General features: G+C 43.7%; 2 protein-coding genes across 9 annotated transcripts in view; one reads left to right on the plus strand and one right to left on the minus strand.

Moving 5' to 3' along the window:
• The first annotated feature begins 1,642 nt into the window (after positions 1–1,642).
• Positions 1,643–13,124, plus strand: LOC113423854 (potassium channel subfamily K member 1-like). The gene is made up of 3 exons (XM_026685421.2): positions 1,643–1,991; positions 6,977–7,372; positions 12,198–13,124. Exons 1-3 carry the CDS (start codon positions 1,664–1,666, stop codon positions 12,407–12,409), a joined length of 936 nt encoding a protein of 311 aa, XP_026541206.2. The 5' UTR covers positions 1,643–1,663; the 3' UTR covers positions 12,410–13,124.
• Positions 13,125–15,041: 1,917 nt separating this feature from the next.
• EHBP1L1 (EH domain binding protein 1 like 1) overlaps positions 15,042–25,935 on the minus strand; it is a 39,328-nt gene continuing 28,434 nt past the window's right edge. For all 8 annotated transcript variants that reach the window (XM_026685416.2, XM_026685419.2, XM_087943314.1 and 5 more), the window contains 5 exons: positions 23,097–23,217; positions 20,325–20,424; positions 17,949–18,022; positions 17,093–17,207; positions 15,042–15,815 (listed from right to left, as the gene is read on the minus strand). In XM_026685416.2, the coding sequence (XP_026541201.2) occupies positions 15,728–15,815; positions 17,093–17,207; positions 17,949–18,022; positions 20,325–20,424; positions 23,097–23,217 (498 nt within the window). In that variant the 3' untranslated portion in view covers positions 15,042–15,727. The remainder of the gene's footprint in view (positions 15,816–17,092; positions 17,208–17,948; positions 18,023–20,324; positions 20,425–23,096; positions 23,218–25,935) is intronic.

Raw genomic sequence — 25,935 nt, forward strand, 5'->3', positions numbered from 1 at the left:
GAACGGTTGCCCCGATAAAGTACTTATTACCCCCCCCCCTTTTTTTACTGGTGGCTATATATATATATATATACCCATGAGAACCTCAGAAAACACATATATATATATATATATATATATATATATATATATATATATATATATATATATATATATATATATATATATATATATATATATATATATATATATATATATATATAGTTAGTTTTCTGAGGTTCTCGTGGGTATTTATATGTGGATCTTTGGTTATTCGGGTTTTCTCTCGCGTAAGATTGGAAGTATCTAGGCAACAGTCTGAGAAGCACAGAGCTGAAGACACAAGCCTGAAGATGATGAATGAGACTTCATCGAAATGTTGCCTAGATACTTCCAATCTTACGCGGGAGAAAACCCGAATAACCAAAGATAGATAGATAGATGTTATAGATATAGATATAATGAGTCATATCTCAGTAATATTTTATTGAAATTAAAATATTATACTGTCAAACAATATATTATTATTGATGATTATTATACTTGTAATAATTATTATAACATTGTTACTACAGTTGTGTTTATTATTGCTCCTATGAGCAGAAATATATATGTTTCAATATTACTGAAAGGAGGAATATTGAAAGAACAACCAAGAGCAATCTATAGACCAATTAAGCCAAATTTCGAACGCCTAAGGCCCAGGTAGAATAGTATAAGGGCCTTCAGCAGCTTCCCTGCACAGGCGGGCACAGGCCTGGGTGCTTGCTGCTGCGCCGCTGAGGATTAAGCTGTGAGCCAACAATCCTTAAATTGGAGTAAATAACCTCGAGTGCAATATAGCCAAAACGAGGTTAAAATCACTCTCAGAATCCAGGAGGGATCCTGTTGCTTCGAGTAGAAATACCTCACACAGCTCAGGGAAGGAAAAGAAATAGGCGCGCAGCCACGAGGTGGCACTCAAAATGGCGTCCGCCAGCTAAGGTTTCTTCGCGCGCTTCTCAGCGGCCGCTTCCCGCCTTGCCACGAAGCCGGAGTTCGCAATTTAAAGAAACGGCGGAAAAGGGGGGAATTTAACTCTAATCAGCTTCCCCACTGAAGGAACGGCGTTCGGAGAGGGGGGGAGGCGATACGACTCGGCTGCGGTTTAAAACGACGAAAATCAAGCCGCTAGCATGGAAAACGGAACGAAAGGCACAGCGGCAACCAAAGTGGCAGAGGTAAGGTGAGAGCCTTCGGTGTCAGGAGCATTCTGGTCTCAAAGGCGTGATTTCCTAGTGGCCTCCCATCCTACCTACACAGACCCTGCAAGGGGTGGGCAAGCCGCGAGAGCCTCCAGGAGCTCCTCTGAGAGGCGTGATTTCCAAGTGGCCTCCCATCCCACCAACAGGGACCCCAACGGGTGGAGAGAGGTCCAGCGGTGGGAGCATCCCCATCTCAAAGGCATGATTTCTTAGTGGCCTCCCATCCCATCTACATAGGCCCCGAAGTGGGGTGGGTGAGAGCCTCCAGCAGCAGGCACATTGATCTCGTAGTGGCCTCCCATCCCTCCTTCCAGGTAGTCCTCCGACTTACAACGGTGCAATTCCCCATCTCCAAACAGGCACGACGGGTCCAGAGCCGGGCGGGGGCGGGGCGGCAGGTACAGCTCAGCTCAGTTCACCTGCCAGCTCAGCTCACCTGCATGGAGCCGTCGGCGGGGCTGCGGCGGCCGGGCCGCTTCGGGCTGCTGCTGGCCGCCTACGGGCTCTTCTTGCTGCTGGGCGCCGCCGTCTTCGCCGTCCTGGAGGCGCCCGCCGAGCGCGCCTTGGTGGCCGCCTTGCAAGCCGCCCGCGCCTCGCTGCTGGCCGAGCACCGGCCCTGCCTGGCCGAAGAGCAGCTGGCCGGGCTGTTGGGGCGCCTCTTGGCCGCCGGCGGCTACGGCGACTTCGCCCTGAGCAACGTCTCGGCGGACCCCGCCTGGGAGTTCACCTCGGCGCTCTTCTTCGTCACCAGCGCCCTCACCACCACAGGTGAGAGGGCGCCTTCCCACGACGCGCCTGACTCGCGTCGGCCCTCTAAGCGCAGCCGGGTTCAGTTTGGGGGCAAAGGGAGGGATGGGGCAGGGGGCGAGCGTGGGCATCCTTCAAGATCCCCCTAGGTTGGGTTTGTGCAGGGCAGGTATCCGGGAGACTAACCGAGTTGGAAGGGACCTTGGAGGTCTACTAGTCCAACCCCAGCCTGAGTTGGTACTGCTCAGGGCAGCTATCCGGGAGAATGACTAACACTGTCCGAAGGGACCTTGGAGGTCTACTAGTCCAACCCCAGCCTGAGTTGGTTCTGCTCAGGGCAGCTATCCGGGGGAATGATTAATACTTTTGGAAGGGACCTTGGAGGTCTTCTAGTCCAACCGCAGCCCAAATTGGGTCTGCACAGGGCAAGCATCTGGGAGAATAACTTTGGAGGAGAATAAACTTTGCAGAGACCTTTGAGGTCTTCTAGTCCAACCCTCCATCACTGGAGGCTTTCAAGAAGGGACTGGACTCCCATATGTCAGAAATGGTGTAGGGTCTCCTGCTTGGGAGGGGGAGGGGTGTTTGGACTAGATTACCTACAACTCTGTTAATGGGGAGGGGGAAACCAGCCCAAATTGGGTCTGTGCAGGACACGTAATAACCAAGTTGGAAGGGACCTTGGAGGTCATCCAGTCCAACCCCTTGCTCAAGCAGGAGAGCCTCTACAATTCCTGACAAATAGCTATCCAATCTCTTTTTAAAAGCCTCCCATGTTGGATCACCCACAACTTCTGATGGCAAGCTGTTCCACTGGTTAATTGTTCTAGCTGTTACTAAATTTCTCTTTAGTTCTAGTTGCTTCTCTCCTTAATTAGTTTCCATCCCTTGCTTCTTGTCCTGCCTTCCTGTGGCTTGGAGAATAGGTTTTCATCAGAATAGAGCTGGAAGGGACCTTGGAGGTCTTCTAGTCCAACCCCCCCCCCCCCCAGCATGCTACTTTAGACAAATTAATCTCTTCTTAATTCACTCTGAAAGCTTGCTGAATTAACAAGGCTTAAGGGTCTAATCCCCATGATATAAGATGTTCCGATCATCATAATCTGATTTGAATTCTTATTTTCATATGAAAATAAACTTGGTTGTTGGGGAAAAAAATAGGTTAGGAATCTAATTCTCCCCTCCCCACTTCAAGTATATATTTCTGACACGTTTGTTCTGGACTTCAAATTTTGGAAAAAGGCAAGAACCCTGATAAAATGGAATATTTTCAAAGCAGCCCTTTCATTTGTCTCGTTTCCTTGCAAAACAACAAGGCAATTCTGGCTGGCTGCCTTACAATATAATTGTTATAAAATGTACAAGCATTAAAAAAAAAAATTAAGATGCCAACACAAGTTACTGTTGTGTATCTCGGCAACACACATGTCTCCTGCTTCAGATAAGCGGCAACTCGGTGAGTCAAAATAAATATTCCATTCTGATTTTCAGGAAAATCAAATTACAGAGAGTGTCCGGGTTAGAATCAGGAATTTAGCACCGTTTAGCAAAGTTATACTTGCACTGGAAAAAAATGACTTTCAATCGGTCCTCGCATTTATGAAGGTGTCCTCACGGACAAATGATGAATATTTGGGCACTGGGCAACTGGCATGTATTTAAACTGGTTTCAGATTCCTGGATTCATGTGATCACCCTTTACAACCTGCCCAGCCAGCTTTTGACAAGCAAAACCAATGGAGGAAACTGGATTCATTTTATGTTTAACAACCGATGTGAAAAAGGTCATAAGACTGGAGGCTGCTCATTTATCCCACTTATCAGCCACTTGTTTGAAATGGTATAGGATCTCCTGGTTGAGCAGGGGGTTGGACTAGAAGACCTTCAAGGGCCCTTCCAGGTTCTGTTCTATTCTATTCTAATTCTAATTCTTATTCTATTCTAATTCTATTCTATTATACTCTATTCTTTTGCATTTCCATTAATTCTACTCTGTTCTATTATTAATTCTATTCTATTCTTATTTCTATTTTATTCTATTATTATTTCTATTTTATTCTATCTAATTTCCATTTCCATTAATTACATTCTACTCTATTCATTGTATTCTATGCTGTTCTATTCTGTTATTAATTTTATTCTATTCTATTTTTATTTCTATTCTATTATACTCTATTCTATTATTATTTCTATTTTATTTTATTCTATTCTAATTTCCATTTCCATTAATTCTATTCTATTCTACTCTATTCTATTCATTGTATTCTATGCTATTCTATTCTACTCTATTCTATTATTAATTTTATTCTATTCTATTCTTATTTCTATTCTATTCTATTCTATTATTATTTCTATTTTATTCTATTCTAATTTCCATTTCCATTAATTCTATTCTATTCTATTCTATTCTATTCTATTCTATTCTATTCTATTCTATTCTATTCTATTCCTTCCAATATTTATCCTATCCTATCCTATCCTAGAGATTTTTGCATTAAGGCAGTTACTTATGCAGTAGGCATAAACTGCATTCTGTTTCTTGCAACCCTCATCAAAATTGAGAAATGCACAGGTTCAAAATGAAAAAACAAACAAACGGATGTCCTTGCCTGGAATTATTTCCATTAAAGATGGCCGATGTCAGATGCCATGTTTTTTCTCTGATGTGGCCCTTGGCATTAAATGCCAGCTTGAGATACAGCTAGTCCTTGACCCAACAGCCATTCATTTAATGACCGTTTGAAGTTGTAATGGCACCGGAAAAAGTGACTTAGGAGCGGCCCTCACACTTACGACTGTTATGCAGCATCCCCATGATCAAAATTCAAGCACTTGGCAACTGACTCACATTTATGACAGTTGCAGTTTTCCATGTGATCCCCCTTTTGCGACCTTCTGACAAACAAAGTCAACGGGGAAGCCAGATTCACTTAACGACCGTGTTTTAACTTGACATCTACAGGGGATTCAACTAACAATTCTGGCAAGAAAGGTTGTAAAATGGGGCAGAACTCAATGTCTCGCTTAGCAACAGAAATTTTGGGCTCCATTGGGGTCATACGTTGAGGACTTTACAGAAAGAGAGCCCAGAACTCAGTGTCTCGTTTAGCGACAGAAATTTTGGACTTCATTGTGGTCGTACGTCGAGGACTTCCAGAAGGAGAGTCCAGAACTCAGTGTCTCGCTTAGCAAAAGAAATTTTGGGCTCCATTGGGATTGTTAAGTCGAGGACTTTCCAGAAAGTCAGTCCAGAAATTAACCAACAGATAATAACAGATAATCAGAGTTGGAAGTGACCTTGTAGGTCATCTAGTCCAACCCCCTGCCCAAGAGGGAATTAGTTGACTCGCTACAGAGGTTAACCCATCAGCCCAGATTGATAACTGCAGTGATTCACTTAACATCGGTGGCAAGAAAGGTCGTAAAGCGGGGAGTAACTCACTTATCAACTGTCTTGCTCAGTAACAAGCATTTTGGGCTCGATTGTGGTTGCATTTCAGCCCAACCAAGTGAAGTGGGAAGCCAGATTCTGTTGAAGGTCACCGAGGCCCGCTGGGCATCATGTCCCTCTATTATTATTTTTGGGAGAAGCAAAGTAACATTTCTGGCATTTAGCCACGCCAAATTACATCAAACTGCATCAAGGCCTTAAGCACAACTCCATGGTGATTTTTTCCAGGTGGGGATAATTTGCTCCTTTTGACACTCCTACACACCTATCTGGAAAGAGAGAGTTCCTGGAAAAGAGAGATCTTTTTATATTTACAAAAGTTCACTTGTAACACAGGTGGTCCTTGACTTAGAACCACAATTGAGCCCAAAATAAAGTGAGACATTTATTAAAGTGAGTTTTGCCTGTTTAATGACTTTTCTTGCCATATTTGTTAAGGGAATCGCTGCAGGTGTTAAAGGAATGGAATGGAATAGAATAGAGAATAGAATAAACTAGAACAGAACATCGGAATATCAGAATATAGCACATAATAGAATATCGGAATATAGAATAGAATAGAATAGAATAGAATAGAATAGAATAGAATAGAATAGAATAGAATGAAAGGAAAAGGAAAAAAAACAGAAAGGAAAGGAGGGTGGGATGGGATAGAATAGAATGGAATAGAATAGAATATCAGAATAAAGAATAGAGTAGAGTGCAATGGAATGGAATAGATTATATCGGAATAGAGTAGAGTAGGATAAGATAGGATAGGATAGGATAGGATAGGATAGGTTAGGATTGGATTGGATTGGAATGGAATGGAATGGAATGGAATAGAACAGAATAAGGAATAGAATAGAATAAGGAATAGAGTAGAGTAGAGTAGATTATAGTAGAGTAGAGTAGAATAGAATAGAAGAATAGGGTAGAGTGGAAGAGAATAGAATAGAACAGAACAGAACAGAAAAGAATAGAATAGAATAGAATAGAATAGAATAGAATGAAAGGAAATTAAAGGAAAAGGGAAAAAGGAAAGGAAAAGAAAGGATGAGATGGGATAGAATAGAATAGGAATAGAATAGTTGGAAGGGACCTTAGAGGTCTTCTAGTCCAACCCCCTGATCAGGCAGGAAACCCTATACTCTATCTTCTCTGTTGACAGCCCCTCAAGTTTTGGAATACAGTTATCCCGTTTCCCCCTAATCCTTTCTCTTCATTCAACTACACCAGAACTCTCCCAAAGGTGGCAACTTTTTAGACTTGTGGACTTCAACTCCCAGAATCCCCCAGCCAGCATAGCATTATTTTAGGGTGTTAACTTTTAAGACTCGTGGATTTCAACTCCCAAAATTGCCGGCCAAGCAATTCTCGGCTTGAAGTCCTCAAGTCTTAAAAGCTGCCAACTTTGTGGAAATCCCCTGAAGTTGACCTATCTAGTTCCCACAATCGTTCATTGTAGATTTAACAGATGAACAGGGTTGGAAGGGACCTTGTAGGTCATCCAGTCCAACCCCAAGCGTTTGTTAGCCTCCAAACTTTTAATCCTCTCCGTTGCTCTTGATTCTAGGTTACGGAAACATTGTTCCCCTCTCGGACTGGGGCAAAATCATCAGCATCCTTTATTGCTTTGTGGGCATCCCGGTGACCATTTTCTTCATCCGAGGTTTACTCCGCTACCTGTTGCCCATCCTAACGTACCGGCCGGTGCAATGCATTCACAGCCGTTGGGGCTTGCCACGGGGACACGTGGCCATAGGCCACTCCATTGGGCTGGGGCTGGCCACCCTGACCCTCTTCCTCTTGATTCCAGCTGTCTGTTTTTGGATCTTCAAGGACAACTGGACCTTCCTGGAGTCCGTTTACTTCTGCTTCATCTCGCTCAGCACCATCGGCCTGGGGGATTTCACACCGCGCATCATGTCCCCACCTTTGCTACACGGGTTTTACGAGCTGAGCATCACGTGTAAGTCATCGGAGGTGAAACGAGAGGGTTGGCAGCCACGAAGAATCGGTGTCAGAAGAGTCCCTTAAATCTGGGGTCGCCAACTTTTTGGACTTCAGGGACCACCAAACTCATAATTTGAAATCCCACAGACCAGAGACCCTGGGAAATCCCCAAAAAAGTCTGCAGGAAAATTCCCCACCCCGTTTTCCTACCAATCTCGATCGTTCTTTACTGTCTTCAGTTCCATTCTCTCTGGGGGACAGAGAGAGAGAGAGAGAGAGAGAGAGAGAGAGAGAGAGACTGACTGACTTTTGGCTTCATGCAAGGAAAGCAGCAGAAGCAGCAGAAGTCTTTCTTTCGCTCCCCCAAACTCTGCCAGAAATGAGTCTTTGTGAAACTTGTTGCGCTGGCGCAGCCTCTTGGAGCAGGAGGCCTTGCAGGGTCCCAAATTCTCATTTCTGGTGGAATTTGGGGGAGAGAAAGAAAGACTTTTGCTGCTTTCCTTGCGTGCAGCCAAAAGCAGAAGGAGAAAAGCTGAAAGAAGCAGCCTGGTGGCCAGGCCAGGCGCATGGGACGCGTGGGGCAAGTTCCCCCCCTCCGCCCTTTCCCCCCTCCCCTCACTACCTCGTGTTGTTCTCAATGCAAGCGATGCAAGCCTTGTGTTCCTGCACAGCATGGATTAATTATTGGGGGGGGGGGTGTTTTGGAGGTGATATTTCTCTGTGGACCACCAAAATTTTCTCACGGACCATCAGTGGTTCCCAGCCCACTGGTTGGCGACCACTGCCTTAAATGACTTTTGTTTCCCTCCCCTTTGCTGTTGGTTCATTTGGCTTGGAGGACCACCAAGCAGAACAGAATTACAGGAAGAGGGGAATGGAGACATTTAACAGATGAAGAGAGTTGGAAGGGACCTCGTAGGTCATCTAGTCCAACACCTAGTGCAAGCAGGAGACCCTACACCATTTCTGACAGATGGAAAGTCCAGTCACTTCTCTTCATATAATTATGTTAGACGTGGAACGAAATCAAGGAGGATTTGCTAAGATGAGACAAATTACGTTTAGCATTGTTGGGAGAATTTCTTGGATGAAAAGCAACGTTCTGTGGGGTCGTTGATGGTCCCTGAACTTGCAGGTGTTTCATTACCCAACTAGGTAACATCATCAGTGCTAGAAGGGGAGTGGGGTTTGCTCTCGTTTTGTATACTTGTGGCTTGTCCTGTCAGTGTTGGTGGGAATATTTCTGGTGGTTCCTTCATTAGGCTATTCACTTGTTTGTTTGAGTTGGCAGTTCCTTGATTGTGGTACTGTTTATTTCAGATTAGATTAGGTGTACAGAGTTGGAAGGGACCTGGGAGGTCATCTAGTCCAACCCCCAGCCCAGGCAGGAGACCCTACACCATTCTGACAGGTGGCAGTCCAGTCTCTTCTTGAAACCTTCCAGGGATGAAGCTCCCACAACTTCCGAAGGCAAATTCTGTCCCTTTTGGTTGATTGCTCTCGCTGTCAGAAAATTCCTCTTTATTTCTAGGTTGAATCTCTCCTTGATCAGTTTCCACCCATTCTTCCTTCTTCCTACTCCTTCAGGTGCTTTAGAAAATAGCTTGACCTCCTTCCTCTTCTCTGTGGCAGCCCCTCAAATACTGGAAGGCTGCTATCCTGTCTCCCCTGGTCCTTCTCTTCCCTAGACTAGCCAGGCCCGGTTCCTGCAACCTTCCCGGCAAAGGGCACCACAAAATCCAGAGCCTCCCTGCAAAATAGACAGCTTATGAGGGAACAACTGCTAAGACCCCAATACTCCCACAACCTGCATCTTTACAGGTAAACAGCCACATTTGAACTTAAAAAATCCCTGTTACTCAACAAAAACAATTGTTAAGTGAGTTGTGCCCCATTTTATGACCTTTCGGGCCGTCATCGTTAAGCGAATCCCTGCAGTCATTAAGTTAGTCACATGGTTGTTAAGTGAATCCGGCTTCCCCGTTGACTTGGCTGGTCAGACGGTCGCAAAAGGGGAATCACGTGGCCCCTGGGATGCTGCGACCGTCGTAAATAGGACCCAGTTGCCAAACACCTGAATTTTGATCAGGTGACTATGGGGATGCTATCACGTAATCAAAATTCAAACACTTATCAACCGACTCACATTTATGACGAGGCAAGGAACATCGTAAAATGGGGCAACGCACACTTAACAAATGTCTCCTTTAGCAATATGTCAATTTTGGTCTCAATTGTGTTCATAAGTCGAGGACAGCCTCCAGTCACTAAATGAAATGGTTGCAAACCAAGAACTGTTACAGGTGAACAAGCAGCAACTGTTTTGTTAGGCTACATTTAGGGTTAATTTTTGGGGCGAATCCAGGTAAGGATTTCTTAGTTTGTTTTGTTACATAAAGGAAGAGTGTATTTGTTTAATTGGATTAAACCCAGTTTAAACGTATGTTTTCCATGTTTCTTTTTCCCAGAGAAAATGAAAATAGAATAGGGAGTCTTCCTTTAGGGGTGCAAAAAATGAGGTTGGGACATAAATTCCCCATCTCAATTTTTAGTCTTGTATGTGCATGAATCCACAAATGTGTACATATACACATTCATACATATGCTGCGCTTAATTGGATTATATAGAATTAATCTCCCAGAAGATTATAATAATAGTAATTTATAGTTTTGTTTTATTTGTTCCCTAGTATGATCTGATGCTTATTAGTAGCCTATGACTATCACTAACTGTTGTATCTTATGATCCTTGATGAGCATTTTTTTAAAAATGTACACTGAGAGCTTATGCACCAAAGACAAATTCCTTGTGTGTCCAGTCACACTTGGCCAATAAAATAATTCTATTCTATTCTATTCTATTCTATTCTATTCTATTCTATTCTATTCTATTCTATTCTATTCTATTCTAATCCTTTTCTAATTCTATTCTATTCTATTCTCATTCTTATTCTTATTTCTATTCCTTACTTCCAATATCTATTCTATTCTATTCCGTTCCATTCCATTCTGTATTCTTTTCTATTCTGTTCTGTTCTGTTCTATTCTTCATTCCATTATTCTATTCTATTCTATTCTATTCTATTCTATTCTATTCTATTCTATTCTATTCTATTCCTTCATTCCAATATCTATTCTATTCCATTCCATTCCATTCCATTAATTATTATAATCTTCCGGAAGATGCTTCATATTTATGACGGTTGCAGTGTCCTGGGGTCATGTGATCCCCTTTTGCAGCCTTCAGACAAGCCAACATTGGGGAAGCCAGATTCACTTAAAACCGTAATACTAAATGAACAACGGCAGCAGTTCACTTAACAACAGTGACAAGAAAGGTCGTAAAATGGAACAAAACTAACTTGAAATGTTTCATTCCACAAAGGAAATTCTGGACTCAATTTATGGCCGTTAAGTCGAGGACTCCCTATACAAAGGGCTGTAGACTACAACTGGGAGATTAAAAACACATTCTGAGTCACTCCTGGTTGGCATCTGAACAAATCACCAGGAAATGCCAGGATTACAAATGTGACTGTAAGCTGAAAAAGATTTTCGGAAAGAGGCCAAGCCAAATGACTTCCATGCTCTGGTCCAAAAAAAACCTGCATGGAAATGTCTTAGAATCATAGAATAACAGGTTTGGAAGGGACCTTGGAGGTCTTCTAGTCCAACCCTCTGACCAACAGTGATGGAGCAACCATAACTCCGGGAAGCAAGTTGTTCTGTTTATCAATCTCTTTCTGCTGGTCTGTCTGTCTTCCTTGTATCTTAAAGTCTGTCTTCCTTCTATCTTTATTGTCATTCAAAGCGACAATAAAGTTATTCTATCTATCTATCATCTATCAATCAATATATCTACAGTATCTATCTGTATCCATCCATCCTCTATCTCTATCCATCTATCACCTATCTCTATGTATCCATCCATCCATCAATATATCTACAGTATCTATCCCTCTATCCTCTATCCATATCTGTATCCATCCATCCTCTATCTCTCTGTATCTGTCATCTATCTCTATGTATCCATCTATCCATATCTATCTCTGTATCCATCTATCATCTATCTACCCACCTACCAATATCTATCTCTATGTATCCATCTATCAATATCTATCTATCCATCTATCTATCTATCTACAGTATCTCTCTATATCTGTATCCATCCATCCTCTATCACTGTATCTATTTCTATGTACCATCTACCCACAAAACAATATCTATGTATCCGTCTATCAATATCTGTCAATATCTATCTATCTGTCTGTCTATCTACAGTATCTCTCTATATCTATCCATCCTCTATCTCTATCTGTATCATCTATCTCTATGTATCCATTTATCCATCAATATCTATCTATCTATCTATCTATCTATCTATCTATCTATCTATCTATCTATCTATCCATCCATCCATCCATCCATCCACCTACCTATCCATCCATCTATCTATCTATCTATCTATCTATCTACACTATCCCTACCCATATCTCTACCCATCTATCATCTATCTCTATGTATCCATCTATCTACCTATCTACCAATATCTATCTGTATCCATCTATCATCCATCCATCCATCTGCTGTTTATAGTATCTATGATTCAGAATCATAGGATCCTGGGGATCTTGGGAGGTCTTCTAGTCCAACCCCCTGCTTGAGCACAAGATCTTACACGAGTGTCCAACCTTGGCAACTTTGAGCACTTCAACTCTTCTTGAAAGCCTCCAGTGATGGAACCCACAACTTTTCGTGGCAAGTTGTTCCACTGGTCAATTGTTCTCACTGTCAGGTAATTTCAAAGTCACTTTTATCTTCCTGTTTCCCCCTTTCTATAGGCTACCTACTTACCGGTTTGCTAGCCATGCTTGTGACCCTGGAAACAATTTACCAGCTACAAGAAATCCGTGCTCTGGTCCGTTTCTTTGCTCCGTCCCGCAGACTGAGGCTGGAGGAGGAGGACCGTGTGGGGATCGTGACCAGAGATCAACTTGCATTGACCTCCAATCTCGGACCCTGCTCCCCAAAAACTGAAAAGGATGCCCCTTAAATGTGTTCCTCTCACCGCACATTCACTGCATTCCCCAACCTCTCCAATTCAGGTAATCCTCGACTTACGACCACAATTGAGCCACAACATTTTTGTCCCTAAGTGAAACATTTGTTAAGTGAGTTTTATTCCTATTTTACAACCTCTCTTGCCACAGCGCTTAAGTGAATCATTGCAGTTAAGTTTATATAACATGGTTGTTAAATGAATCTGGTTTCCCCATTGACTTGGCTTCTCAAAAGGGGATTCCATTGACTCTGGGACACAACGACCGTCGTAAATACGAGTCAGTTGCCAAGCATCTGAATTTTGATCACGTGACCATGGGGATGCTGGAACGGTCGTACGTGTGAAAAACGGTCCTGAGTCACTTTTGTTGTAACTTTAAACGGTCACTAAATGAACTGTTGCAAGTCCAGCACATTCCAACAAGCAAAGAAGGCGGATCCACTTAGCAACCGGGTTACTAACTTAACAACAGCAATGACTCACTTAACAACTGTGGCAAGACAGGTGGTAAAATGGGGCAAAATTCAACGTAACAAATGTTTCGCTTAGCCACAGAAATATTGTGCTTGATTGTGGTCGTCACTTCGAGGTTTTTTTTTACCTGTAGGTTTTTTTCCAGTCCCATTGTAACTTTGAACGGTTAATTGAATAGTTGTAACCCAAGGATTACCGTGTTTGCCCGAAAATAAGACCTGGTCATTCATATATATATCATATATATATAGATCGATCCAGAGCTTTGTTCTCAGCTGCAGAGGCCTTCAGGAAAGCCTTAGCCAGCTTTGGTGGCTGTAGAAGAAATGGGCCGGCAAGGCAGGTGTTGAGGTGTGCGAGGCCTGGCTACAAAGATAAGTAGTAGGGCAGCTTCACCCTCCCACCTCCACCCTAGCTTAATTTTTACCTGTCTACTCTGGAGTGGGCAGGATCTTAATTAGGGCTTATTTTGGGGGGTAGGGCTTATATTGGGCGCACGTGTTAAAAAAAAATCAAGCTAGGACTTACTTTCAGGGTAGGTTGTATTTTCGGGGAAAGAGACCACCTGTACAATTAGGATGTCAGATCCGTGTATCTGCCATTCTTCGATGGAAGAAGAAAGGGGGAAGGAAGTTGGTAAAAGAAATCCTTTTTGGATATAACTTGAATATATTAAATCTTATATTGAATTTGTATAACCTACACTTGATATACAACTGAGAGACTGAAACCAGATGCCCTGGAAACCTGTCGCCTCTGGAAGAGACAGCAAAAGAGAAAGGACCATAAAAATTCCAGCCGGGAGATGTTTCCTGCGAAACCCTTCAGAAGATCGTTCTCAGAAGAGGAGAGGGGGATTTAACATGTTGATTCTTTGTTTTACAAAATACACATCAAGAGAAGGGGAGGGGTCCTAAACTCCCTTATCTATCACTGCCTGCCTGGGAGACGTTAGACCAGGCTTGTCCAACCCGCGGCCCGCATGCGGCCCAGGTCGCCTCGTAATGCGGCCCAATGCCCACCCCAACCTTCATGAAAGATCCAGCGAGGAGGAGGAGAGGTAGGAGAGGCGCGAGGCGGGGGCGGCGAGCAACAGAAAAGGCGGGCAGCGCAGCAGCCCAAAAGTCCCGCCCCGCCACCTCATGTTGCCGCCGCCGCCACCACCGCTGCTGCTTCTGCCCCCGCCGCCGCTGCTTCTGCCCCCCCGCCGCCGCTGCTTCCGCCACCGCCACCGCTGCTGCATTTGCAGGAGAGGTAGGCGCGAGGCGGGCGAGGCGAGCAACAGAAAAGGCGGGCAGCCGCAGCCCAAAAGTCCCACCCCGCCACCTCCTGCTATTGCCGCCACCGCCACCGCTGCTGCTTCTGCCCCCGCCACCGCTGCTTCTGCCCCCGCCACCGCTGCCACCGCCGCTGCATTTGCAGGAGAGGTAGGCGTGAGGCGGGTGAGCTTTCTTCCCCCTCCCCCCCCCGCAAAATTTGGCCAGAAAATTATAAAATAAAAAATAAATAATTTTGAATAAATAATAAATAATAATTTTATTTTATTTTATTTTATTATCTTATTAATTTAATTTAATTTAATTTAATAATTTAATTTAATTTATTTTATTTAATTAATTTAATTAAATTTAATTAAATTAATTTAATTTAATTTAATTTAATTATTTAATTATTTTATTTTATTTAATTATTTTATTTTATTTAATTATTTAATTTAATTTAATATTTAATTTAATTTAATTAATTTAATTATTTAATTTAATTAATTTAATTTAATTTAATTTAATTTAATTTAATTTAATTATTTAATTTAATTTAATTTAATTTAATTTAATTTAATTTAATTTAATTTAATTTAATTTAATTAATTTAATTTAATTATGTGCGGCCCAAACCAAATTTTCATCTTCTAATGTGGCCCAGGGAAGGTGAAAGGTTGGACACCCCTGCGTTAGACGCTGCTTTTGAACCCCTCCTTGAATTGTCTCATCTCAATAAAGGATTCCTTTTGAAACACCTGGATTTCAGAAGTCCCTTCTTGTCGATTGAAATGGGAGAAGTTGACTTAGCCTGACATATGATTGAATCCATGGCTGGGAATGAATCCACCCCTCCTTCTGGGCCCTTGGCATCACTCACCCGCTGTTCGTATTTTCAAAACATTTATTCTGAAGTCCAGTACAAATTTAGTGCAAATACTCAGGAGCCCCAACGTTAGGAAGAGAGCTGGGCATGAAAGCTTTGCCCGTCATCCCGATTTGGCACTAGGAGAATTCAAGGCACTCGGTGGCTTTGGTACCATCAAGTGTGGATTGTTTTTTTTTTTTTTAACAAACAAAAAAACAAAACAAAAAATAATAAACAGGAAACATTCAAAAAGTAAAAGGCGGCTTCTGGCAAAAGCTTGAACATCCAAATGGGAGGAAGGAGCCATTCTCGAACTCAGCACCGCCTGGCATGCACAGGAAGGCTGGCGCACACGCGAGCACACACACGCAAACCAATAAATAGTTTCTAAAACAGATCGTTGCAAATCTCTCCCCCCTCGGATCAAGAGAAAAATCCCTATCGAAAATTGTTTTTTGGGGGTGGGTTTAAAAAAAAAAAAAAGAAATCAAAGGGCACCTCAAATTTATGCCCCCCATTTTTTTGAGGGGCATAAGTGCCTCTTAATTTATCCCACTTTTGAGGAGGGGGGAGAGCCTTTCTCCTGGACATGAATAAGAGCACAGCAAGCCGGAGCAACATTGGGAAGGCAACAGATCGGTTGGCGGTTCGGGAACCCGTTGGGGCTGGGCTTCCCCCCACACTGCAGGGGTGTCGCAGGAGCGCTTCTCAGCTGACGCGGCACTTCTCCCGCCGACTCATCTTGTGACGTCGCTGCTGTAAGCCCCGCTCCAGCCTGGCGTCTTCTTCCAAAGCTCTGAGAGATTTCGGGGTGCGACAGGAAGGGAGACGGGAGGAAAAGGTGAGGGAAAAGGAAAGCGCTGTTAGGCCTCTCCCTTATTTTTATTTCTTTGTTAGGTTTTTATTTTAATTTGTTCAGGTATTTATATCACGCCTGTATTATTTATATAAACAACTCGAGGAGGCGAGATCTAAGTCCTTTCTTAAAAACAACCTGCGGGGATGAGAGTGATGAAATTATTAGTCCTTTCTCCTAATCTATTCCTTGGCCCAAGCACAACAACAACCCTTGGTGATTGGACTGCTAGGCTAAGGAGAGAACGAGTGATTGGCCCAAATTTATTCAGCTGGCTTTTCTGCCTAAGGCAGGACTAGAACTCACTGTCTCCTGGTGATTGGCCCAAAGTCACTCAGCTGGCTTCCTTGCCTAAGGCAGGACTAGAATTCACCGTCTGCTTGAGCAGGAGGTTGGACTAGATGACCCCCCCAAGCTCCCTCCCAACTCTGTTATTCTGTTAAGTACATTAAAGCCTTCATCGCTATTCTGCAGCTAAGGACCGGCAATAGGAAGGAACAACCTTTTTGTGGGATGGGAGGCGTTTGGCAAAGAGGCCCAAACTTGTATTTCATTCTATTTTGATTTCAAGGTAATTAAAATGAGATTAAATGCCAATTCCCCAGGAGTTTCAAAATCCATTCTCTTTAAAAAAAAGAACTACAAATTGGAAGAAGACTTTTGGGAGGCCAATGACAGAATGTTGAGGGGTTAAAAAGGAAGACATCCCCCTCCCATACACCTAGGTTGTACCCTTGTGGCTAGAATATTTGGGCTGGGGAAAGAAAGAAAAAGAAAAGAAAAGAAAAGAAGAGAAAGAAAGAAAGAGAGAGAGAGAGAGAGAGAGAGAGAGAGAGAGAGAGAAGAAAAGAAAAAAGAAAGAAAGAAAAGAAAGAAAGGAGGGAGGGAGGAAGGAAAAGAAAAAGAAGGGAAGAGGAGGGGAAAGAAGGAAGGAAAAGTAAAGAAAGGAGAAGGAAGGAACGAAAAAAGAAGGAAGGAAGGAAGGATAAGGAAAGAGGAAAAAGGAGAAAGGAAGAAAGGAGAAAGAAAAGGGAAAAAAAGAAAGGAGAGAGGCAGGAAGAAAGGAAGGGTAGAGAAAGGCGAGAGACAAAGAAGGAAATGAGGAAAGGAAGGAAGGACATACAAAGAAGGAAACAGAGAGAAAGAAGGAAGAAAGGAAAGAAAGGAAGAGCGTAGGAAGGAAGACAAAAGAAAAAGGAACACTTATGCCAACTTACATACGCTCTTTGATATCTAGATCTCTGACTAATTCATCCCTCTGATTCACCAGTGAGACCAGTTCTTCCAGAAGGAGCTGCTCCCGTTGCTGATGGGCTTCTGTTTTGAGCAAGTCTGCAGAGTAGAAAAAACAGGCTTTCAATCAAAGTGGTGCATTTAAAAAAAAGAATTTCCGGCTTTCCCAGCTGAGTCAGGGAGAAAAGCAAATATACAAACAAGCCAAGTGACTCCATTGTTTTCAATTCGGAACAGAGCCTAGAAGGGACCCCAGAGGTCTTCTAGTCCAGCCCCCTGCTCAAGAAGAAGAACTTATACAATCTCAGACATGTGACTGTCCGGTCTCTTCTTAAAAACCTCCAGTAATGGAGCGCCCACAACTTCTGGTGGCAGGCTGTTCCACTGGCGATTGTAAGCTCTGGTAGTTTAGTTACAATCTTTTAAAGATAAAGAGTTGGAATGTACTTTTGCTTCCAAACTGCTGCACTGCTCTTCCAGATTTCCTTCCTCCCCACCCCCTTTTTTTTTCTGGCAACTCCTAAAAAAGGCACAGGAATGTTTTATGAGTTGACATTCTGGTTTTAAGCAACGTGGGGGCTACCACCCAAAAGGCCCCGTCGTAGATCGCTACCCTCGTGAACCAATACGTGAAGCAGCTGGCAGGATCTGTGGGGGTTTTTTTATCGCCACCATCCACCTTCTTGACCTGAATTACTACAACACCCCTGTAAGGTAGGCCCTCCGGACACCCGAATGCCAATCCTTGTGCTTTTTTGTTCCAGGTAGCTACAATGAACCCTAGTCTCACTTGAGGGAGGGAGAAGGGGTTGCCCATCTGGCTGAGACGCCAGGCCTCACCTTCAATGGCCATCATGGCACGAAGTTCACGGCTCAGGAGCTCAAACCGCCGCTCCAGGTCTTGCTCTTCTATCCTGGAAAAACATAAGCCCGTGACACTCAGGCCCAATTCCAGGAGGATTCACAAAAATCAGGGTGCGATGCACTTGGGGGAGGCTTCAAGGATTGGAAAAAAAACAGGGGGGTCCCATTTAAAGATACACACACACACACACACACACACACACACACACCAAACCAGGGGAGGGAAACAAGAGAGGCGATGCAATATCTTTGGTTTTGCTGTGGTTCGCTGGCAGCCTGTGCAGATGGCAGTGGAATCGGACGGTGGGGAAGAATAGGGGCCAGTCTGGGGAGGACTCGGACGAGGGTCCTGCGTCCGATGCAGAGATGGGACCAGGACCATCTGGGAGTGGGGTGCTGTCTCCGGAGCCTCTGGAGTCTGGCAGCAGCGAGGTAGAGGAACAGTGGGAGCCTGTTCCCAGTGCGTGCATGCACAGAGCTGCCAGAAGGCAAGAGCAGCTGAGACAAAAGGGGCGACTCGGAAGTAAGTCTGGGAGGTAATTGCCTCTCCCATAAGGTCTAAAGGATAGGCAAAGGTGAAGAAACCTTTGCAGGAAGCAAGGTCATTCACTCTATTCGGATTAATCCTTGAAGCTCTGTGTGGACTTTGTACGTTGGTTTTTTATAGTTCATTTGCCACTTTAGTTGTTGACAGCAATTCAAAGGAGAGAAAGGTGGGTGGTTATCTCGAGGAACTGTTTGGGACTCATTACCAGCTGGGAATGAAAATAATTCCCAGTGTTGAAATAAAACAAGAGTTGTTTTAACTAAGTGTGTGCATAATTACGGTCTCGGAAACCTTGGTCAGAACAGGTTTTAATCTTAGCGGCAACTAGGCACATTAGAACATAGGACAACAGAGTTGGAAGGGACCTTGGAGGGCATCTAGTCCAACCCCCCTCCCACTCGAGCAGGAGAGTCTATTCCAAATATTCGCCTCTACCTAGGATTGAACTCACAGCCTCCTGATTGTGAGGTGAGAGCACCACCTCGAGGCCACTGCCCTGGACTTAGGCCCTTGTAGATTTAAGTCCTTGACTTACGACCGTTCCTTTCATAACAGCTCAAAGTTTATTTTCAGTTATGATGGACTTGGAAAAACATGATTTACAACTGTTCCACTGCATCACCACCACCCCGTGGTTGTTCACTTGATTGCAATTTGGGTGCTTGGCCGGCATTGAAAAAGGGCCTTGCAGTCAATCACGCAATTGTGATCTGTAATGTTAACTGGGGAATCTGGATTCACTCAACAACCCTGTGATTCACTTAATGACTGTGTGATTCATTTAATGACTTAATGGTTTACTGGATGACAATGATACAAATGCTCACAAACTGGATCCAGGCATGTGGGTGATCATTTTACGAAGGCACTGACTTATGGCAGAAATTCCGGTCCCCATGATTGAGCCCAACATTTCTGTGGCCTACATGAAATGTTTGTTCAGCGAGTTTTGCCTCTACGTTATGCCTTTTCTTATCATGATTGTTAAGCGGATCACTGCGGCTGTTCCGTTAGTCGCACGGTTGTTAAGCGAATTGGGTTTGACCCATGGATTCTGCTTGGGAGAAGGTCTGAAAGGGGACCACGTGACCCCGGATGCTGCAACTATCATAAATACGAGTCAATTGTCAAGCATTTGAATTTTGATCAGGTGACCATCGGGATGCCGCAGCGGTTGTTAAGTGTGAAACATGGTCGTTAATCACTTTTTTCAGTGCCGTTGTAACTTTGAGCAATCACTAAATCAACTGTTGTAAGTCAAGGATTACCTGTATAATCTCTTTTAAAAACCCCGTAATCCCTTACAGCAGTGATCCCCAACCTTTTTGATGCCGCGGCCCGGTACCGGCATCAGCTGGGCGCCGCCATCTTTTTTTGATGAAAAAGGGCTTCCGGTGAGCTTTCTACCCGGAAAAGCTCACCGGAAGCACTTTTTCATGAAAAAAAGATGGCGGCGCCTAGCAAGCCAGCGGCCCGGTAGGAGTTGTTCCGCGGACCGGTACCGGTCCGCGGACCGGTGATTGGGGACCCCTGCCTTACAGGGTGGAAATCTGGGCAACTGAATGGAGCTAGCAGAGTGTTTTACTGGCCGGAAGCCTTTCCTGTTGCCAATGCAGAGTTTTGTTTGGCACAGATATTCTCATTGTGCCCAGAGAGAAAAATATCTGCCTCTACCTCGGATCGAACTCACAGCCTCCTGATGATGAGGCGAGAGCGTCACCTCTAGGCCACTGCACCACTCCAAGAACTCCCTGTATACTATATGTAAGTGTAATTGGACGCTGCTTGTTCTGTCTCCTACTCACAACAGCTGCAGCTGGTCCTGTCTTCGGATCAGGGCATTCTTCTTATTGACCAGGGTGAACCATTCCTGGATCAGTTCTTCCTCCTTCAACTTATTTGCGCCTAAAAGGAAAGGAAAACAAGGAAAGATTGATGGGTGCCCTTTGGCTTCTAGTGCCTGACCCCTGTTGTGGCCCTCTGGCGGCTGGCGGAGCCGGCAGCAGAGTCGGATAGTAGTGAGGAGGTTGGGGAGGAACCTGGGCCGGGCCTGGAGGCTGAAGAGGGCTCAGACAAGGGCTCTGCATCGGAGGCAGAGATGGGCCCAAGGCAGTCTGGCAGTCGTCAGCTGCCTTCAGGCTCAGATAGCAGTGAGGCTGAGGAGCAGTTGGAACCGGTTCCCAAACTGTGCATGCACAGAACTGCTAAAAGAAGGGAGCAATAAATATTGCAAAATATGGGATTGATTTTATCAGTAGGAAAACAGAGAAATGAAATACATTATAATATAAATATAAGACAATAAGTAAATAAAATACAATGAAATGATATGTTATAATTGTACTGTATATTAGGGAAGGAATTATAACATGAACTAGTAAAAGTTGAGATTTGCTCGAAAAGGATGATGTGCATTTGCAATTAAAGTCTAACGATGATTTGATAATAATCTAACATGATATGAATAGGTGATCTATATAATATGAATTTTAATTTAACTTAAGAGGGAAGGACTGTTGATATTGTGCACAAGAGACATGTACCAACCGACACGCTGTACAATTGAACGAAGGTGTTATTTGTTGTTTTATGTTTGTGTTTGTTTATGTTTGTTGTTAAAAATAAAAAAAAGGAGCAATTAAGAACTCAGAGTCCATATGGGAGTAAAAGATGATGATGAATGGCTCCTCCCATCAGGATTAAAAGAGGAGCAAAAGGGGAGTGGGTTTTTGCAGGAAACAACCCGGTCGGTCGTTTTGCTTGTTCCAGCCTCCTGGAGATTTGTTTGTAAACCCAGCCTTCCTTGCCAACAATGAGTGTGGAACTATTTACCAGGAAGCGTTCCAGGATTGATAAAGGTCTGAGATAATTAGCCTACCTTCCCGAGACTGTTTGCCAAGCTGTTGGCTGACTGTGAATGAAATAATTCACGTTATTGTAAAATAAAAAGGGTTTTGCCAGGACTCCGAATTGACTGAGTGTTTTTTGGTAAGGCCTAGGACAGAACAACCCCATCTGTCTGCCTGAACTTCTTAGCATCTAAGTTTCAACTCCTACAGAAGAGATCATTGGAGATACTCCTCAGCTTACGACCACAATTGAGTCCAAAAATATATGTTGCTAAGTGAGTGGGCAATTAATTTTCCCAGGAGGGTCACAAACTAGAACCATTATGTACGGCCAAACCAATAGGAACATATCAAATTCCTGCTTAACTTTTTTCAATTATCCCTCTCTAATTATACTTTATAATTCCTTAAACTTTGAATTATGAAGAAGTGACCATCCTGGGCTGCCTATCCTGGACTGCTAAAATCTCCCAAATTATTTCCCCCCAAATTGAGAGTATTTTAAAGTGAACGCCCGAAGGTTGAATTTTGGGCAGTCCCACAATCAGACAGTAGATGGCAGCGGAATCCCAAAATGACCCCAGAAATATATTCGCATTGTTCTTTTCTGACATCATAAAGTGGACAAACTCCCAGGGTTTCACTCCCACAAATTACAGCTGGTCCTCAACTTAACAACAGTTCGTTTAGTGACCGTTCAAAGTCACAACAGTCCTGGGAAAAGAGACTTAGGACCGTTTTCCACACTTATGACCGTTGCAGCCTCTCCATGGGTCACCTGATTTATATTTGGATGCTTTGACAACTGACTCGCATTTATGACGATCGCGGCATCCTGGGGTAGCGTGTTCCCCACTTTGCAAACTTCTTACCAGCAACGTCCATGGGGAAGCCAAATTCACTTCACGACTGTGTGACTAATTTAAGAACGGCAGGGATTCACTTAACGAACGTGGTGAGAGAGGTCGTAAAACTGGGACGATGCTCCCTTAAGAAATGTCTCCCTCAGCCACATAAACTCTGGGCTCAACTGTGGTCATAAGCCGGGGACTACCACTAGTTTCCTCTGCTTCCCACGTTTTGTGGGAACCCCGGCTGTAAGCTGTTCCGAGTCAATTTGCCCTTTTGCAATTGACTGATAGTAAACTTGTCAATGCTGATGGCAGTGTCCAAATTGGTGCTCCAGCTGTTTCGGGATGGCACCCAAGGATCAGCCAGTGTTCTGACCCAGCTCCCCAAACACAACAAACCCTCTGTAATTCAAGCAAGGATTCCTTTATTAGGAGCGGCAAAATATTTCTTTCACCGCAGGCTGACAAGTCCGTCCGGCAGGGAGATGAATAGTTGTCTGCCACCCCTATTCATCTCCGCCCCCTGCCTTTTATCCCCAGAGCTACGGTGGGGCTTCGCTAGCAGCGGTGGGATTTCCGTCCCAAGGACCGGCCCATAGATTTCCACTGCTCTCCTCTCCTCTGCCTTCTGCGCATCCAAGTGTCGGGCACTGGACGCAGCTGTTCCTCCTCTTCCTCACCAGCCACCTCCAGACCTGGGGCTGACGGCTCCAGGCTCCTCTCTCTCTCTTCCCCCTCAGAGCTCTCAGGTTGTCTTGATGCCGATCCCGACTCCCATGCCTCCCCCTCCTCTGATCCGGCTGCTGGACGGGCCTCAGAACAGCCAGGGGCACACCTGGGAACATTTGCCAGCTGCTGCTGCTGCTTTTTGTCCTACCTGTTTGCATCAGAGCCCGCAGCTCTTTCTCCACCACCGCTGCCCGCCCGTCAATCTGCTTCTGTTCGTTCTCCAACGCCCGTAGTTCGGCGACCACATACTGGCTGGTGTCTTGAAATTTCTATAACAAAACCACACAAGGCCCAGTTAGTCCTCGACTTACAACCTTTGGATGGACTAGATGGAAGGCCATTTAGTCCATCCAATTGATCAATAACATGCAAATATTCCTGAGTCCTTTCTTACCTACAAAAACACTTAAAAACACACACTCTCTCTCTGTCTCTCTCCCTCCCTCCCTCCCTCCCTCCCTCTCTCTCTCACACACACACACACGGCTGTCTCAAAGATGCCCATAGAAAACGACCTGTGAATCCAGAAAACTGGTTTAATTCTGTACCCGGTTCACTAAAGCAGGGATCCCCAACCTTTTGGGATGTTCCGGCATCAGCTGGGCGCCGCGACCTCGGCGTCAACTGGCGCCGCCATCTTTTTATCGAAAAAGCGCTTCGGTAACGTCTTTCTTCATCAAAGGGGACGCTCGGTGAGCTTTTCGGGCAGAAATGGCTTTCTACCGAAAAGCTCTTCGCATGTGCGCCCCATCTTTTTAAAAATAAGATTCGGTGAGCTTCCTCGGAAAGCTCACGGGCGCTAAAATATCTTTTTGGAAAAAGCGCTTCCGGTGAGCTTTCTAACGGAAAAGCTCACCGAAGCGCTTTTACCAAAAGATGGCGGCGCCCAGAACCAGCGACCCGGTAAGGCTTGTTCCGCGGCCCGGTGCCGGTCCAAGGACGGCGAAGGGACCCCTGCACTAAAGCATCTGAAGTTTGGGATGTTTAGGAAACTGTATTGGGCTGACTTTCACAAAGAAAACTTTTCTTCCGGGGTGAAGGCTTTAAATATGGGGCAGAAGAAAGATCTTCACATGTGGCTCCTGATTTAAAAAATGAAGATTCTAGTCCTCAGGATAATGACTAAAATAATTTTAAAGAAAGAAAGGATTGAGAAAGGAAGGAAGAAAAGGAAAGGAAGAAAAGGAAAGGAAGAAGAAGAAAAAGAAAAAGGATTGAGAAAGAAAGAAAGGAAAGAAAGGATTGAGAAATAAAGGAAAGAAAGAAAAGAATGAAAAAAAAGAAAAAAGAAAAAAGGATTGAGAAAGGAAGGAAAGAAGGAAAGAAAGGAAAGAAAGGATTGAGAAATAAAGGAAAGAAAGAAAAGAATGAAAATAAGTAAAAAGGAAAAAAGAAAGGATTGAGAAAGAAAGGAAGGAAAGAAAGGAAAGAAAGGATTGAGAAATAAAGGAAAGAAAGAAAAGAATGAAAAAAAGTAAAAAGGAAAAAAGGATTGAGAAAGAAAGGAAGGAAAGAAAGGAATGAAAAAAAGTAAAAAGGAAAAAAGAAAGGATTGAGAAAGGAAGGAAGGAAAGAAAGAGAAAGACATCCGCATTGCTTTGTTTTGCAATGTGAAAAGCAGATTTTTTTTCCCTTATAATTTTCCCCCCCTGATCTGGAGAAACTATCCAAGGGAATTGGGAAGGACTTTTCCTGGGCTGAGTTTACACGGAGTTCTTGCAATTTGGTTGTGAAATGAGTTGCTTCCTGTCCTGTTAGACAGTCCTCCTGGACATCTCAGCTCTGCCCAGAAGGGGAAAAAAGCTCATTCTCTCTGAATTTGAACCCGTGATCACAACAAACAAGAGCCCTCTTTATCTTTTCCCCTTCAGTCCAACAACCACAAAGAGACGAAGGAAATTCAACAATTGCTCAATTTCCACGTGATTTGTCAGGCGTCATGAGACGCCCTTCGCCACAGCGCGTGTTCTCAGACCTCATGAGGGCTAGAAACTTTCTGGATTTGAAAAGCTGAATTTCTCAAGAAACTGAAGGGATTTTGAGCTTCCAAGCTGCTGTTTTTGCAAATACCTGTAGAAAAAAAACTGGCCTCTGGAGGGAAATTTCTCATTTGGCGTTTGAACGTGCTGTGTAAACCCAGAAGAAAAATTTGAATTTGGGTGACTGCAGCCTGGGCTTGGACTAAATGATCTCTAAGTATACAGGAAGTCTTACTTATTTGGGACCAGAATTTCAGTTGCTAAGCGAGGTAGTTTTACTAAGCGAGGTAGTCATGCTCAATTTTACAAACTTTTTTGGCCAAGATGCTTAAGCAAATCACCACGGTCATTAAGTGAAATCACATGGTCATTAATGAAAAATATTTAAATGTTAAATTTTAATTAAATTCATTTTTAATGCTAGATTTTTAAACTGATGTTGAGTTTAATTTTAATTTTAATTTTTTTTAAACTGAAAGTAAATTCAGCGCAATGCTAGGTTTTAAAATTTAAATTTACATACCTTTACATTTTAATTGAGAGTAATCAGGTATGTGCTGTGGTGCCTGGCTTCCAAATTAATAGCAAAAAAAAAAAGGAACTTTGGATATGAGAAAGCAAAACGAAACTGTTCAGATCTTAGGTCTGTACTTACTTTGTTTTACAATTCCTGTTTTACAAAAGTCTGGCCTGCCAACTTCCTTCCTGGCAAAACTTCCTGGAGTTAATTTTACAGCTTGATTTTTTATTTATTTATTTATTTTTCGCAGCTCAACCTTATGGCTCCATGTTTAGATGTTGCAGAAGTGAATTTTTAATTTTTTTTTATTTATATCTCGCCTTTATAATTTTTACGAACAACTCAAGATGGCAAATGTATCCAACACACATTTCTTTTTCCCGCAACAACAACCCTGTGAGGTGGAATGGGCTTAGACAGAGAGAAGGACTGACTTAAAGTCATCCAGCTGGCTTTCATGGCTAAGGCAGGACTGGAACTCACAGCCT

This window comes from Notechis scutatus, chromosome 14 (assembly GCF_049901735.1).
Source record: "Notechis scutatus isolate UNSWTSFEM ecotype Mainland chromosome 14, rNotScu1.2, whole genome shotgun sequence".
NCBI lineage: Eukaryota > Metazoa > Chordata > Lepidosauria > Squamata > Elapidae > Notechis > Notechis scutatus.

Bases quoted from the DNA above. Each gene is read 5' to 3' on its own strand.
- LOC113423854 (XM_026685421.2), top strand. From the start codon at position 1,664: ATGGAGCCGTCGGCGGGGCTGCGGCGGCCGGGCCGCTTCGGGCTGCTG. The intron at 1,992-6,976 runs GTGAGAGGGCGC...TCTTGATTCTAG, and splicing joins CAGCGCCCTCACCACCACAG to GTTACGGAAACATTGTTCCC. The intron at 7,373-12,197 runs GTAAGTCATCGG...CCCTTTCTATAG, and splicing joins TTACGAGCTGAGCATCACGT to GCTACCTACTTACCGGTTTG.